We start from the raw sequence: 18,344 nt of genomic DNA, 5'->3' as shown, positions 1-18,344 counted from the left end.
TATGCTTGAAATTTCACTGGTTAAATTACAGATGTAAGTTGGCTGTGTGGTTGATAGCAAGGAGGATTGCTGTAGACTTCAGGAAGATATCACTGGACAGACAAATAGAATTCAACCCAGAGAAGTGTGAGGCCAAACAAGGAAAAGGATTACACAATGAATGGGATGATGCTGAGAGGTGTCGAGGAAGTGAAGGGCTTTGGAGTGAATGTCCACAGATCCCTGAAGGTAGCAGGACAGGTAGTTAAGAAGGCACTTGGAAACTTTTCATTAGCTGAAGCAGAGAATATAAGAGTAGCGAGGCAATGCTGGAACTATATAGAACATTGATTAGGCCACAGCTTGAATACTGTGCGCAGTTCTTCGGATCACCTCATTTATGAGTGAGCGCAGAGAAGATTTGTGAGGATGTTACCAGGATGAGAAAGTGCTGCTGTGAGGAAAGGTTGGATAGGCTTGGCTCGTTCTCCTTGGAACAGAGGGGAGTTTTGATTGAAATTACAAAATTGTGAGGTGTCTGGATAGAGTGGATGGGAAGAGGTCAGTGATAGGGGCATACATTTAAAATGATTGGTGAATATAAAAAAACAAATGTTAGAGGGGAGATGAGGGAAGATGTTTCCACTGAGAGAGTTATGAGGTCTGGAACTCACTGCGTGAAGGGATAGGAGAGGCTCATTGAAAATGTGTCACCTCCTGTGGTATATCTGCAGAGCTGCACATCAAATGCTGAAATGTGGGTGGCTGGGTCGCTCATTTCTTGATGCAGTCAGGCTCATTAATTGCTGTTGTGTTCAATGCACTTAGCCATTATTAATGTTGTGTGGAGTGATCCTCATTAATTGGACACTGGTATAGTTGAGGGTATCGTGGGAGGAGGTTAAGTAAAAACATTCACTTCTAGCTGTTTGCAAACACTTTAGCTTTGTCTCTCACTTTTCTGCAGGACTCCACGATGCTTGTGGATGTTCATGGAGCCTCTTCTTTAGACTTGCTTTTTCACTGATATGGTCGTATGGCAGAGCTTTTCCCCCATCTATTGCTTATTGAATAATCTGCTGCTTTTAGCATATAACACAATCTTGTATAGTAAATTCACTAGGTGCAGAGATTGTTCTAAGATAGGCCTGATGTTGTGTCTGGTCACTCGTCTACACTCTGTATTGAACCTGGGTTGATTGATATCAAAGATTGATGGATGCACCGATCATGAAATTACAGGTGGTGATACTATCTAATTCTGCTGCTGTTGATGGCTCTCATCATTTACACTCAGGGCAATACTAGGCAGGCATATCTATGATCAATTTGTTGGTGAAAATAGGGTCAAGTAGGTTATTCCCTCGTGTTGGTTTCCTTATTATCGACTTAAGCAGAGTTTGGCACTAATCACTTGATTAGTGGTGTATCACTGAGCTGCTTTACATCATGGACATGATCCAGGAGACAGACATTCTATGTCTGGCTTCTCTCAATTTCCTTCATGTGATGGTCAACATTGATCAGTTGACCAGAGGGCGGCATGGTAGCACAGTGGTTAGCACTGTTGTTTCACAGCGACCTGGGCTCCATTCCATTCTCAGCTTGGGTCACTGTCTGTGCGAAGTCTGCATGTTCTCCCCGTGCCTGCATGGGTTTCCTCCGAGTGCTCCGGTTTCCTCCCATAAGTCCCGAAAAATGTGCTTGTTAGGTGAAGCGGGCATTCTGAATTCTCCCTTTGTACCCGAACAGGCGCCGGAGTGTGGCGACTTGGGAATTTGCACAGTAACTGCATTACAGTGTTAATGTAAGCCTACTTGGACACTAATAAAGATTATTATTATTATTCCTTGACTTTGTTTGACTTGAAGCTATGAGGGTTTGGAGTTGGCATTTAAAACTGCCAGGGACACCAAAAGCAATATGTGTTCTCGCCTCTGCTGGTGAGACAGAAGAATCTGGAATGTTGGTTCACAGATAAGACTACGTTGGACTATGGGTTGCCCAGACTAAGTGGGTAATTTGGAACGTTATTCATCAAGGCTGGACTGGGTAGGTTGTGGCTGGCTCTTCTTCCTGTAAGATTTCAGTAAACTAGCTGGGTCTTCACAACAATCTTGAAGTTCTCCTAATTATTTTCTCCTTGGGATTTTCTGCAAATTGCCAGATTTCTTGACTTCAGATTCACAACTTGCCGTAGTGAAATTGTGAATGCATGACTTCTGAGCTATTAATCCAGCACCATAACCATTTGTCAACTCTGATATGAAATACAATCTATTTTTAGCAGAAATATAGTATAATTCAAATATTTTTGTATGTTTACATGTCTGAGTTTTCATAAAATAGGGAAATCAGCAAATATTTAGACTGATGACTATTTATTTTAAGTAATGTTTTTCTATTTTTCAACAGAGGTAAGAAAACTTTGAATGGGTTAGAAGAACATGTCATTAAATGAATGCAACTAATTGTTCTTGTTGCTGGTCCAGTACTATAGTCTGCTGATTTATGTTGTTTGGGATCTGAAAAAATGAGCCTAAGTTCCTTGTGGAAAAATTTGCATTCTTGCAGTCCAGTGATGAATGTTGAACTGTGTCAGTAGTGCTGGCATTTCCTAATTTATGCTAACTATGCCCATAAAAACTGAACTGCTTTGTTGCATAACAGAATAGAACACATTCTTTATAGGATGAAAGAATAAAACACAGTTTGTAAATAAAAATATATTTGCATGTAAAGTAATTCAGGTTTTCATAGAATTTTCACATTTTGTGCGTGTTCACTATTTAGTGGAACTGCCAATGCCCTTCAATGATATTGATGGCTTTCATTTACTTGCTGTCTTTGCTTAGTACTGTAGAAACACATTTAAGATAACATAAAGGAACATTGATATTAAAGTTTAAAATATAAATTTCTCTGCATAAACATGAAACAAAGAGTATGCATTGATCTCCATGGAAATTGGACACCGTTCCTTCATTATTACTGGGTTAATATCCGGGAATTCCTTCCAGAAGCGTTCTGTTTTTAAAAAATAAATTTAGAGTATCCAATTATTTTTTTCTCCAATTAAGGGGCAATTTAGCGTGGTCAATCCACCTACCCTGCACATCTTTGGGTTGTGAGGGTGAGACCCATGCAGACACAGGGAGAATGTGCAAACTCCACATGAACAGTGACCCAGGGCCAGGATCGAACCTGGGACCTCAGCACAGTGAGGCAGCAGTGCTAACCATTGCGCAACGTGCCACCCCCAGAAGAGAACTGTTGATGTATCCATGCCACATGGACTGCAGTGGTAAAATAAGGCAGCTCGTCATCGCCTACTAAAAGGCAATTAGTGGTGGGCAATAAAGCTTGGTCCAACCAGTAATGCCCACATCCTAAGAGTTAATTTTAAACACCCAACCGGTAATGGCAGGAATTCAATGCAGTCATCATGTAGTTTCACTGCACTTCAAATTAGACCACTTGAAGATGGTAGCCAGATATTTGATAAGCCACTTTGCTGGTTGCAATATAACAGTTGGTCTGGACATCGTGCTTGAAGTACAGTACCAAATATCTTGGAATCCTATCATGAGGCTATAATCCTGACATGAGTCTAACTCTAGGATTCCTATGTTTTGTGCCAGTACATTGATATCAGAGACCACTGAAGCTCCGCTGATAACTAACATGGATATGTACTGTGTTTGCAGAATTGTGTATTGCAGTCCTGTTTTACTATGGTTAGATAAAACCGATTCCAAAAAGGTTGGGATTTCAGGTATTTGAGAACACATTCAGCTGCCCTGATGACATGTAGAAGAGGTTAGGGGTTATGCAGACTGTAGCTATGCACTCAAGTATTCCCAGTATAATTACTGCAGAGTCAGAGGTGAGATGAGAATTTCTTTACTTTTGTGAATTATGACCTGGAATACGTTGCTCAAAAGGCTGCTGGAAATAGATTCAATAGTCACTTTCAAAAGAGGATTGGAAATAGACTTAAAAAAACACAAAATAATTCAAAGTTTTGGGGTGTAGGGGAGTAAGATTGATTGATAGATAGCTCTTCCAGAGAACTGGCATCGGCACAGTTTGCCAGATGGCCTCATTCTGTGCTGCATGATTATATAATAGTACGTTTAAGCACTCTTATTTTGAATAATCTGTAGTTAATGTGCATCACTTTGGAGCCTGACATTTGAATACATTCTTGTTTAATTGTGGAGGCCATTTAGTCCAGGACGAGAACCCTTCTGAACACCTTCCAGTGCGGCTGTAGCTTTTTCAGCATTATCTTGTAAATTTCAGCCATTCTGAATGTACTAAAACTATAAGGTCAATCCCACTGAGTGACCTATTCAAAGGAATGTTGCTGTGATTGTATTTGCAGCATGCATTTTTGTCAAATAGTTCCAAGTAAATCAAAGAAGGGATGCTGTGATGTGATGTAAAGCAGAAAGGACAGATGTAGTACATGAAAAAATTACCTTTTTCTGAGTTGACACAGTTCTGCTTAAGTGAAATATCCATATATTAACAAAGGAGTAATAATAATGGCTGTGACTGGCGGAAAAAACTTATGTTGCAACTTAGAAAGACAGGTTTGTTTTTTTATATGGTGTCAGAAAAATGTCAGTTTGGGGAAAGTGATTAAAAAAAATCTCAATTGTCTCTTTTATCTTGTTCACCTTCATTGTGTTCTAGTTCCTTCTCAAATTTGATCATGATCTTAGAATTTAACGGTAGTTTTAAATTTGGGGGTAAATGAAGGGGGTCACATGGCCTGGTGCGCATTGTGACTGATATTAAACTTTGGGAGGGTTGATTGTTAGGGATCAATGGAAACCTGTTTGTTTTACTGAGAAGGTGCAAAATATTTGTACTTGGAGATAATGACAGCAGTCCCTCAATATGCCATGGTAGATCCTAGGAATCTCCTAAAGTCCAGAAGAGTGTTTTTAAGAAAAAGTCACAGTAAAAGTGAAATCTTGCTGTGTCTTTTTTTTGCTTATCCAATAACTAAGTTTGAGTCTCTTTTTAAAAATAGTTATTGTCTCTACGGAGATTATAATAAGCCACCTACAAAACCTTGCTTCCAGAATCACAATTCCTTCCTCAGCAACTAGCTACAGTCTATTTCACAGATTTCAGTTAAAGTTTTACCCTTAGTGCATCAGACCCACCTCTAAATACAGGCATCCGGTATTCTTCAGTGCTGTTAGGCTGCATCCTGAAATCCATATCATACCATCCTTTGTTTCTCAAAAATATCCTTGACCACAGCTTCATTTCAAACCGTTCCTCAATAATAAAACTGATCTTAAATTGGTTGTTAGTATAATTCTTAGCACACTCTGAATTGTTCAACAAGTGCTGTGGAATTGTGGAGTTGCATCTAATGTTAGACATATGTTCTTGAGTTTTGCAAGCAGAAGCTGATTGAGTTTCCTTGACCCCAGGTCTGGACGCCCCCATCATCAGGAACATAGTTCCTGCATCTACCCTGTCTAGTCCTGTTAGAATTTTATAGGTTTCTATGAGATCCTCCGGTTTCTACCCATCCCTCATTCTTCCAAACTCAAGCAAATATAATCCTAATTAATTCAATGTCTCCTCATAAATCAGTCAGCCATCTCAGAAATCAGCCTAGTAAATCTTTTTCTGCGCTTCCTCAGATAAGAAGATCAAAACTACACACAATATTCCAGCTGTAACCTCACCAACGCCGTGTACAATTGCAGCAAGACATCCATGCTCCTGTACTCTAATCTCTTCACTAGAAGGCCTTCCTTACCGTCTGCTGCACCTGCATGCTCACCTTCAGAGACTGGCGCACATGAGGATACGCAGGTCTTGTTGCACATTCCCCTTTCTTAATTTATTACCATTCAGATAATAACCTGCCTTCCTATTTTGGTTACCAAATCCATATTATACAAAAACTATTACAATCCGTTTTTATGTTCCCTGAAAGCTTACTCTCGTGCTCTATTTTCCCATGCTTAATCAATCCCTTGGTCCTCCTTTGCTAAATTCTAAACTGCTCCCAATCCTTGTGTCTGTTGGCTTTCCTGACCAACTTGTATGCCTCTTCTTTGAATCTAATACTATCTCAAATTTCCCTTGTAAGCCCTGGATTGGTCACCTTGATGCAGTCAGGCTCATTAGTTGCTGTTGTGTTCAATGCACTTAGCCATTATTAATGTTGTGTGGAGTGATCCACATTAATTGGACCCTGGTATTTATTGTTGAGGGTATCGTGGGAGGAGGTTAAGTAGAAACATTCACTTCTAGCTGTTTGCAAACACTTTAGCTTTGTCTCTCACCTTTCTGCAGGGCTCCACGATGCTTGTGGATGTTCATGGAACCTCTTCTTTAGACTTGCTTTTTCACTGATATGGTCGTATGGCAGAGCTTTCCCCCATCTATTGCTTATTGAATAATCTGCTGCTTTTAGCATATAACACAATCTTGTATAGTAAATTCACTAGGTGCAGAGATTGTTCTAAGATAGGCCTGATGTTGCACTTTTGCACCAAGACAGAAATCAACAATTGTTGCAGTCCACTTTGAATGCTTGCTGTTGTCTATCCACCATCATCCCTTTAAGTAATGTTTACCAATTCACCATAGCCAACTGGCACTGCCATTGTAGTTGCCTTTATGAAGATTCAGGACCAGAGTCTCAGAATCAACTATGTCACTCGCTATCTTGAAAAATTCTATCATACCATAGCTGCTCACCCCCAAGGGGTCTTGTGCAACTAGATTGCCAATTATTCATTTCTCATTACACAATACCCAGTCTAGGTTGGCCTGTTTTCTAGTTGATTCCTCAACGTATTGGTCCAGAAAACCATCCCATATACACTACAGGAATTCCTCCTTTACGGTAATGGGCAAAATCGATCTATATGTAGATTAAATTCACCATAATTACAGATGTTGGTTTATCACATGCGTCTCCAATTTCCTGTATAATGCTATTCCTAACATCAATACTACAGTTTTGGGGTCTATATACAACCCCCGCTAACAGTGTTGGGCTTATAGTGTTTCTCAGCTCTACCCTCACAGATTCAACACTATTGTAGCTAATATCTTCCCCACCATTGTGTTAATTTCCGCTTCGCCAGGAATGCAACTCCACCATCTTTTCCTTTTTGTTTGTCCTTTATTATGATCGTAGACCAGACCCCAATAGTGGATACTCGACCGAAACCCCAATATTTTAGTTTATTTTGTACGGCTGTCTCCAGGAGTGATTGCATGAAGAAATAGGGCTTTGGTATCTTACAATGTTAAACACTTTAACTTCACACCCGACAGCTTACAATTACCCCTTAAACACTATACTCAATTCCCGTTATAAAACAAGATTATCCACTTCATTGCAACATAAGTTATGCTAAAATAATGTCATTTACAGGTTTAACAAGTACATTTGTCTGTTCATCAAATCCCTTGAAGTTTTAAGGTCAGAATTCAAGCTTCCAATTAGTTGTTTCTTGAGAGATGTTACAATTCACAGCAATAAATACAATTCCTTCACTTTAATGTGACTTGACACTGGCATAAAAATGGTCTCTTTTATTTATTGATTGCTCATTGATTTTCAAAAGGCCATTATAGGTTTATTAGTGATTGGAAATTAAAATATGGAAAATCAAGTCATGAAGTTTTGTTACTTCATCTGAGGTTTTTATCACAAGTTATTAGTGGTATAGTTTTTCCCGTCTGTGATGTTTCTTCTTGTTGCTTGCTGCCTCTAAAAGCTTGGCTTTTGCCTCAGCTAAATTCAGCCACTAAAGCTAGACATTAATTTTGTGGCGTTTATTTTTCTGAAAATTTGCTTAAGAAATTTAACATTAACATTTATTTATTTAAAAAAAAAACTAAATTAGTTGGGAAATAGGGGTTATTAGTATTCAGAAACAAAAGTGAAATTCTAAGAAATGAATATAATTATACTGAAAACGAGCATGTTACTAGGAAACTAGCAGGATTGTGGGCAATGCTGGCTTTTACATAGCAATCAATGTTATTCTCCACTGAGAAAAATACACACACACATACACATACAAACACACTCTGTACTTGTACAGGCCACGGAGCATACAATACCATTAACATAAGTGTTTACAATACAGACTGAATCTATTTAGTTAAGCACATAATTTTGCCATTTCAGAATTAAGATTTATTTCCTGCTAATTTGTTTTGGGTTATAACAAATGCTTATCTGCATTTTTTCTTGCTCTAGTAAAACATAACTCTTTAAAAAAAACAATAATTTGCAATTTGCACCCCTAAGCATCAGATTGTGTTTTTAAATCTTTGCTATTTTTTATGCTCCATGGCCTGTGTGATTGGTGTTAAGTAATGGGTTAAGAGACATTGCAATTAGTTGTCTCATTTATGTTAAGTGTTCAATGATTGTTTCATTTATGTTAAGTGTTCAATCATTGACACTGATATGTAAAGGGGCTTCAGGTGGACTCTGGAGCTTGTGATGATCTGTAGAGGTCTGTACAGAGTGAGAATGAACCATTAAAGGTGTGTTGGTGAAAAAGGAGCTGAACTCTTGCCTCTTCATACCACAGCATCTAGTACATGTTAACAATGGTAGCAGAGGATGGTTGCTGTGTGATGGAACCATCGATTCACTAGACACGTGCTTTAAGATATGAACAGTGGTTTTAATCTACTTACTACAGAGCCAGCCTGTTACCCATTGAACTCTCGATGAACTGCAGGCTGGCTCTGGACAATGGTATTTAAACAGTAGTCCAGGGGGAGGAGTCGTGGGTGGAGTCAAGGGTGGAGCCCTGTACAACTCCTGAGCATTCCCAGAGCTACTCCCCCTAGTGGTCGGAGAACGCTACTGCGCTTACAATGGTATTGGTAAATACAGCGTGAATTACTAAGTTACATCCACCACACTGTGTAAATGTGAAGGCTTGAAAGATACAATTTTTCCAGATCAAACCAAGGAGTGAAAAAAAAAGGGAAACATGGCTGAACCCAGGACAAAGATGGCTGGTTATGATTATCCTCCCCTATTTTCTGAAAGGGAATCATACGACCAATGGAGAAGTGCAGTAGTTATGTGGACTAAGGTGACTGCTTTAGAAAAGAGAAAACAAGGTATGTCATTGGCTCTTCCTTTACCATATGGCAGTAAAATCCGAAACAAAGTGCTTTCTGAGCTGGAGTTGGAAGAGTTAGACTCAGAAGAACGTCTGGCGACTTTATTACTTTATATGGACAAGATTTATACGAAAGATGACTTGTTACGTGCGTATGAAGTATGGTCGGATTTTGAAAAGTTCCGGAAAATGGAGGATTTATCTATTGAAGACCATATAATGGAATTTGGCAGACTATATAAAAAGCTGCAGAAACACAGGCTGGAATTTCCACAGTCTGTGTTGGCCTTTAAATTACTTGACTGTGCTAGAGTGAGCAACATGGATAGGCTCCTGGTTTTGACAGGAGTTCAGTTTACGGATAACGATACCTTATTCGAACAGATGACAGCAGCTTTAAAAAAAAGTTTGGGGAAACATTCGGTTCCAATGGCTCTGATGACCCAAATAGGTCAGCCTGCTATAAGGCAGAATATGGAAGATACACTACTAACAGGATGGCGAAATCGTATGGCTACGATCAGGCCTCAAGACTATAAAAGAAGACCGAGACAAGGAAATTATGAAGACAGAAACCCAGTTAGAACCTACAATAGGAGGATGAACCCCAGAAATGCACGGGGCATGATAAATCGATGTTTTCGATGTGACTCTCAATACCATTATGCTTTCAACTGTCCAACTCGTTATGATAGAGTCTTTGAAGCGACACATGACACGGAAGAGTCAGAAGAGGAAAAAGATAGTGACCAGAAAGAAGGCATTGTCCTATTAACAAGCTGTTTTACGCCGGTAATGAGGGTGTTGGTTGCAGAATCTTTTAACTGTGTTGTATTGGACAGTGGCTGCACATCTACTGTGTGTGGGATTGACTGGTTAAAATGTTATCTGGACTCATTGGATGCTGAAAATCGTAACAAGGTTAAGGAATTTAAAAGTTCCACAGGTTTCAGGTTTGGGGATGATAATACTCTGAAGTCGCTGAAAAGAGTGGTGATCCCTTGCAATATTGCTGGAGTGAATCATTTTATTAGCACAGATGTTATATAAAGTGAGGTATCTTTGCTTCTGAGCAGACCGTCGATGAAGAAAGCACACATGAAGCTGGATATGGAACAGGATAAGGCAACAGTTTTTGGAAAGACGGTGGACTTACAATTTACACAGTCGGGACATTATTGTATTCCATTATTGACAAATAATGTTTCAAGTAGAGTGGTTAAGGATGTATTAATGACAGTTGATAATGCGACTTTAGCTGGTAAAAAGCTTATTGTAGTAAAACTGCATAGGCAATTTGCACATCCGTCTCCTCGGAGGCTGAAAAATTTATTAAAGGATGCAGGGGTAAGGGATGATGACTATTCTAAGCTGATAGAACAGGTTAGTGATCGCTGTGAAGTTTGCAGGAAGTACAGAAGGACACCAGCACGACCGATAGTAACCCTACTTTTGGCCAGGGATTTTAATGACATTGTGGCCATGGACCTTAAGATCTGGGATAAAGCAAATAATATATTTATTTTGCATTTTGTAGATTTAGCTACCAGATTTCGTCAATCAACGATTGTACGAAGTAAAGAAAAGAGTAATTTTGGACAAAATTGTGGAAAAATGGATCGGGACAGGAACGGGTCCACCAGCAAAATTCTTTACGGACAATGGGGGAGAATTTGCTAATGATGAGTTTAGGGATATGTGTGAAAACATGAACATCAGAGTTATGATCACGGCTGCCGAAAGCCCGCTTAGTAATGGTGCCTGCAAAATAAATCATGCTGTTATCGATGACATGCTTCGGAAAATTTTGGGAGATCGACCAAACTGCACGCTAAATTCAGCTTTAGCATGGGCAGTACATGCAAAGAATTCATTGCAGATGGTTGGGGGCTATAGTCCCTATCAATTAGTGTTTGGTAGAAATCCTAAAATTCCCTCCATTTTGGATGACCAGCCTCCAGCTTGGGAAGGGACTACAATTAGCTCAGGTTTTGCTGAACATTTAAATGTGTTACATAGCAGTAGAAAAGCTTTTTTGGAAGCAGAAGTCTCTGAAAGAATTCGCAGAGCTTTAAGACATAATGTACGGCCATCAGATGCTGTTTTTCAACAAGGAGAAATGGTACACTACAAGAGAGACAATTCTAATGAATGGAAAGGCCTAGAGAAGATCATAGGCATAGATGGCAAAACATTTATTTTGCAACATGGTAATCAAACTGTTAGGGTACATTCATCAAGGATAATGGGTACCGATTATAAATTTTCAAATTTAGACAGAGCAGACAGACAAGACGAGGAACCAGAGTCATATGGTCCGCATGTGTTTCAGAATTATGAGGACCAGTTAACTGATATAGACAGGGTTTCTGTAGAGGAACACGATACTTCTGATAAATTAGAGCAGGCCATTTTTCCGAAAGGGCAACTGCCAAAGGCTGGTACAAAAGTGACATACTTGCCTGAAGGGAAGTCAATGGAAGGATGCAACTGTTATTAGTAGAGCAGGGAAGGCCACTGGAAAGTATAAACATTGGTTGAATGTACAGCATTCAGGGGATGAAGTTAAGACAATAGATTGGGAAAACTAAGTTCAAAAATGGAGGGCACAAAAACGCAGTGCTAGTTCAGATAGTGAACAGGTTCGCAGGAAAAGGTCGAGAACTATTGAAAGGACACCCCGCTACAGAAGAGAAAGATCAAGCAGTAGCAGTACAGAACGAGATACTAGGCAGGAAAGGGGACGAGTTTATCAAGATCTCGGAACAGGAGTAAAACTACGAATACTAATAGACGTAGAAGCCCACATGCACGTGAGATTTTGGTGGCTTCAAATAAATTTGATGAAAAAGTTATCAAAGATGCTAAACAGCAAGAATTGCATAGTTGGAGTGAATTTGGGGTATACACGGAAGTACCGGATAGGGGACAAAAAGCTCTATCCCACAGATGGATTTGTATAGAAAAGGTTCTTCCAGATGGAACTTATAAGGCAAAGGCCAGGCTTGTGGCAAGGGGATTTGAAGAAAACTTAGACGATCAGGACTTAAGGGTAGATTCACCTACAGCAGGAAAGGTTATTTTAAGGATCTTCTTGGCTCTATTAGCCACAAAGGCATGGGAATGCAAATCTATAGATATAAAAGCTGCCTTTTTGCAGGGGCATCAGCTCCAGAGAGACATTTTTCTCCGTCCTCCTAAAGAAGCAGCTAACACAGAAGGGGTACTGTGGAAACTGAACAAATGTGTATATGGATTAAATGATGCATCTAGAGTGTGGTACTTTTCGGTGAGGTCAGTCTTGTTAAAGTTAGGCTGTTGCCAGTTGAAAGCAGATCCTGCAATGTTTTACTGGCACTATAAAGGAAATCTTGTTGGCATCTTCATGATGCATGTCGATGATTTTTTGTGGGGTGGGACTAGTGATTTTGAAGCTATTGTAATCTCTGATTTGAGGAAAGAATTCAGGGTTGGAAGTCAGGCTTCCGGTGCATTTAAATATATTGGTTTGGAAATCGGACAGACTCAGTTAGGGGCAACTTTACGTCAGCAATCTTACTTGGAAAGCATCAATCCAATAGCAATTAGTCGTGGCCGAGTTTCACAATAAGACGTAATGGTTTCGAAGATAGAAAAAGAGCAACTGTGAAGTTTAATTGGGCACCTGAACTGGTTAGGAAGACAGACTAGACCGGACGTGAGTTTTGATGTTTTAGAGTTGAGTACAAAGATGAATGATCCCAAAGTGGAAAACATAATAAGAGCAAATAAAGTGTTGGCCAAACTAAAAATGCAGGAGTGTGTTTTGAAGTTCCCTGTTTTAGGTGATCCTAGGCATTTGAAACTCCTAGTTTATAGTGATGCGTCCTATGCAAATTTATGTGATGGGAGTTTCAAGCGCAGGAGGTTTTATAATTTTTCTTCTGGGGAACAATGGTAAATGTTGCCCTCTTGTGTGGGAAACAAAGAAAATAAGGAGAGTGGTCAAAAGCACTTTGGCTGCTGAGACATTAAGCTTAGTGGAAGCGGTAGATATGGCCTTTTATATAAGTCAGATATTGACAGAAATTTTGGGATTAGAGGATTTAGGTAATATACCTATTGACATTGACAATAAATCTCTGTGGGAAAATGTGCACTCTACAAAACGTGTCAATGAAAAGAGGTTACGGATAGACATTGCAAGCTTAAAGCAGATGTTGGACAGAGGTGAAATAACAAAAATAAAATAGGTTGACAGTAGCTATCAACTGTCAGACTGTTTCACGAAAAGAGGGGCTAGTTCACAGAAACTTTTAGATATCGTGAATGAAGGGCGCCTGTTTCTGTGAATGTTTTTTTTTCTTCTTAAAAAAAAAGGGGGAATCGGGTGTGTGTTTTAGTATCTTGAAACTTTAGTTTTTTGAAACTTTGTTTTTACCTAATTGTTTTTTTTTCTCCAAGGAAGGGGAGACTGTTAAGTAATGGGTTAAGAGACATTGCAATTAGTTGTCTCATTTATGTTACGTGTTCAATGATTGTTTCATTTATGTTAAATGTTCAATAATTGACACTATTATGTAAAGGGGCTTCAGGTGGACTCTGGAGCTTGTGATGATCTGTAGAGGTCTGTACAGAGTGAGTTTGAACCATTAAAGGTGTATTGGTGAAAAAGGAGCTGAACTCTTGCCTCTTCATACCACAGCATCTAGTACATGTTAACAATTGGGATGTAACAGACAGTGTTGCCCACAATCCTCCTTGTTTCCTATTAACATGCTTGGTCTTGGTATAATTATACCCATCTCTCCCAAGAGTGTTTCTTATGATTTAACTTGTTTCAAAATTGTAATAACTCCCATTTCCTAGTCAATCTAATATTCTCATTAAATTATTTTGTACTTATCAGCATAATTAATATGTTCAAATTTTTTGGTGAGGGATGCATATTATCAACAGAAATGTAGGAAGGTTCGAACTATCAATAATTTTCTCTCTTTTCTATTCCTGTAGTTTGCTAAACAAAAAATGGCTTGCCCCTTTTTTCTCACTGCTCACTTTTATAATTTAAACTTGCAGTTTGTAATTTAAAAAAAAAAGCTGATCCAAGATGGGAAGAAGCTAAGGTAATTAAGATTTTGAACTGCACTTATTTGATTTCCGTATCAAATGTTCCAGACAATATAACTTTGTAACTGCTCTTTGAGTTGTGTGGTCTGAAATGTGCTTGAAGCTTAATCATTGCAGGATGTGGTCAGGCACATTCTGTTGCAGCTTTACACTTGACATGAAGAGAGATAGCTTCATGCCACTTGGTTTATGTCATGATACAGAGTTAGTTGCAGATATACTTGTGAAGCAGATGACTTCCTGAGGCATTTCGGGTATTCCTGATTTTAAGTATTGTGTTGAAGACTTTTGTTGAGGGTCCCTGAATGTGGCAATGGTTGATGTAAAGATGGGAGACTGTTGGAGCAACACCAAGGTAAAGTGAGGAAATGATTTTAGTAATGCATAGGCTGTAAACTGTAGCAGTTTGTTATTTAATACTACCATGTCTGGGTTGAGGTGATATTTGATGTCCTTTGTATTATATTGAAATATACCATTAAAGCAAACTTCTGTACTTACTCCAATAACCAAAGTTATCACTTGATATTGGAAAACAATACTAATGTAAATTATGATGGTGATTAAACATTTGTACAAATTTGCTTTTGCATTGGACAGACAGTTAAAACATTTTTGAAAAAGTGCTGTAGAGTTTAGAATGCTCTTTCAATTTTCAATACAAGTAGAAATATGTTGAATGCTGCCTATTTTAAATCCTGATAATCCTTGAATGATCTCAAACATGCTTTGACGTTTTTTTTTAAAGTATCTGCCTCTTGGAAAAGTCTGTTCTTTTTTTATATTCCAAGATGATAATTTCACTTCTTCTGTGACCTTTTCAAACTGTCTCCGAGTGTCATGCACTTTGCTGTATTGAAAATGTAATGTATTGTACAAGTTGAAATAACTCTGTGCTAACTGAGAAAGAAGGAAGGTGATGAGATTTATCTCTTCTGAAAAACATGTGCAGACACGCATATGATTGATATTTGAATTTTGTTAATCTGGTGAGCAATTTTTCAGTAATGCATTACCTATAATGAGGCATGTTTAATTGCTGGTGATGTTGCAGTCAGCAATGCATTGAAATGTGACATTTTTACAAAGCAGGTTTCTATTTATCGTAGCATTTATTGGATGCTTTGGAGTTGTAAATTCAGTTATAAGTAACTGATGATGGTTTGTTCACTAGACTTTCAGATCTGTGATAGTAATATAGCAATTTGAATTAATTTGTCTTTACAAATCATTTTTATCATTACAAATGAAATATTTTTTCACATTTCCTTGGTTACTGTTAATACCAATCAGTTTTATATTTTTACGTATCCCATGCATGTATTTTGAGTCTTCCCTTTCTTTGCACTAACTTGGGCCTTAAAGACAGGCCTGTAACCGGCCAGGTTTCTGTCACCAGTGCAGTCATTTAAACATTTCTTAAGAATATCTTGCGGGGAATCATCTTGTGGGAACTCTGTTTTAGACATTCCTTTGAAGAATTCTGTATAAAATTGTTCTTTGTGCAAGTAAATTAAGTATTTAATGTCAAATATATCATGTCTTGGAATATATACTCCATTAAAGGAGCATTATAAATGTTGCTGTTACGTGTACCATCACTGCTATAGGAAGCTGTTAAAAGGAAGCCAATGACAGCAGCTTGAATTACAAGATATTTTCCATTTTAAATGCATGTGTTGTACATGTAAGAAACATTTTGTGCCATATCAGATAGTGTGATTATTTTTTCAGGTTGAGTCAGAATGCTTGCTTAATGGATTCATTATTTGTAGGTAACTTGTATTTTATCAAAAGAATGCTGAAACATTAATATTTACTTTAGGCACTGTAGTTCTATCTTTTGTTTTTTGCATGCCAGTATTTTCCCCCTACATGAACCGTCTAGTCTACCTTGCACACTGTCCTTTTCTTTTAATATCCTTCTATTCATTTAATTGTTTAAAAATAATTGATGAACTCTTTCAACAAATGTTTGTAATAATTCTCTGAAAAAATTCATCTTTGATAATTTATTTTAAATTCACACCCTTTCATTATTGTCTTGTTAATCTATTGAAACCATCACTATCAACCGTACGCAACCTTTAATATAATATCAGGTTAGATTCTAATCTTGAAAATCCTAATTCTCTTCCTAACTGTAACCTTGCTCTGCCAGTAACATAAAAGTGAATTCAAGCTGCAACTTTTCTAGTACATGCACACCTTTCCTACCCTGGGACATCCCCAAATGAATGAAATACTGCAGCTGAATTGCTATCTTTTGGAAAAATTAACATTACTCTCTTTCCTTCTTGTACTCCGGGCACAAACCAGACCTTTTTTTAAAAAAACCTGGTTGCCACATTAAATTACCTGTTATCTACAAAACCAAGATAATGCTAAACCTCTATTAAAAAGATAAAATTTAAAATGTATTTCCTTCCTTTTCCTATTGCAACTTCCAAAATATCTAGCGTGGACCATATCAGCTCCCAAGCTGCTCTTTCTGCTTCTCCAACACAGATCTCTATGCGATACGACTTGCCGGATCTATAGCATTCCATATACTGTCAGTTGTTCTTTGGTATTTCACCAAGTAGCCATTCTTCACCTGTGTTTCTAGAATATTCCATTGTAGGGACCAAACTGCTGAGTGGTCCTGTCTTCACTCAAATGTTCACAATTGCACATTCCAACAAAGTACCACTTGCTAGTCATCAATGTTGAGATCCTTGAGTGATTTAAGCTCTCAGCCTAATTGTAACTGCCCAACGGACGCTTTGGCTGAGATGAGATAACTTAGCACTGATAGTAAATTTAGCCGTTGAATTTTTAAAATTGGGACCTCATCCAAAGCGAAAAATAAAATATTTCTAACTGAATAATGTCGAAGCAAATTTACTGTGTGTACCAAGGAGCAAAATGCAAGGAATATGGGAGGCGGGGGAAATTAGATTACTTTAGTAAAAGCTAAACTTCCAAGTTAAAAGTGTTGTGATATAAGATACTGAGATATACCATAGCTGTAATTGTGGTGACCATTTTGGTTGACTTGATTCTGTCTGTGTTCATTGGTGATGGTCTTATTGTCTAGTTAAATTGTGTAAAGCTTCATGGAAGTTGAACATTGTCGGGGTTGACATGACTTGTATCAAGATAGATTCAATAATTGCTGAAGAATATCTAACTGGATCTTTAAAACATATTAATTCTTGTCTCAAAACATTAGAGAAAATATTTAGGCCATTAAAGACCTGCATTAATTACCCAGTTGGCTGAGAGTTCAAATCCTACTCTGGGTTGTGAAATAGAGTTAAATAAATCTAGCAATTTAAGGGCTAGAACCCAAGAAGTGACCATGAAAGCAGTAGATGGTTGTTTTAAAAAGAAAACAACAGGTTCTTTAATGGCCTCTTGGATAGGAATCCATACCTGAACCCCGTTAGCTGACAGGTAACCAACTCCAACTCAGCACTAAATGTTAACCTTTCATGTCCTCAGGGCAATTTAGGATTGAAAATTACCCACATCAGGAGAACATAGGCCAACTGTTCCATAGTATTGGTGCTAGTGTTCTGGAAACAATACTAAAGCAGTTCATTACTTTGCAGTAGCAATTAAAGTAGCCTTCTGGTTAGTGGCTTTTGTCAAGTAGTCTTTGGTCATGACACTGGAGATCACAGGTACTTGGTTTCTTTCTGAATTGCAGAATGATTTGTTTGCTGAAAGTGAACTGATTGCCTTTTTCAAATCTGTCCTTATTGCTGAGGATGTTAGCAGTTGTCACCAGTCCTTGGATTTGTTGCATCTGAAGTTATTGGATATTGCGTTAAAAGCATAGTTTCAAGGCTGAGATTCACAAACATATAAAACCAGGGAAAATCTGGCTTTTTTCTGTTTTTAGCAGCCATTTAATTTTAAGAACTGCTGTATATGCTGTCAATTGGTTGAGTGAGTTAGACGAGAAATATTTTGGAAAAAATAAAAAGGCAGGTTCAGTAACCTGATTCCTTTGGCTCCTAAGCTACTTTCCTTTTTAGTTATCATGCATTTTTGAGAGAAGTACAAAAAACATAGAAACATGGAAAATAGAAACAGGAGGGAGGTCCTTCCAGCCTGCTCCCC

General features: G+C 38.2%; 1 protein-coding gene across 11 annotated transcripts in view; it reads left to right on the top strand.

Moving 5' to 3' along the window:
* Positions 1-18,344, top strand: part of LOC119955494 (formin-binding protein 1) — a 280,892-nt gene that overhangs the window by 63,502 nt on the left and 199,046 nt on the right. Inside the window, exon 1 of one of the 11 annotated variants that reach the window (XM_038781734.1) lies at positions 14,416-14,589. The exons of the other annotated variants lie outside the window; for them this stretch is intronic. Coding sequence (XP_038637662.1) covers positions 14,548-14,589 — 42 coding nt within the window. The 5' untranslated portion in view covers positions 14,416-14,547. Of the gene's footprint in view, positions 1-14,415; positions 14,590-18,344 lie in introns of those variants that run through there. 11 annotated transcript variants of the gene reach the window in all.

This window comes from Scyliorhinus canicula, chromosome 21 (genome assembly GCF_902713615.1).
Source record: "Scyliorhinus canicula chromosome 21, sScyCan1.1, whole genome shotgun sequence".
Taxonomy (NCBI): Eukaryota; Metazoa; Chordata; class Chondrichthyes; order Carcharhiniformes; family Scyliorhinidae; genus Scyliorhinus; species Scyliorhinus canicula.
The sequence above is the reverse complement of the archived record's forward strand: the minus strand, read 5'-3'. Positions and strand labels throughout refer to the sequence as shown.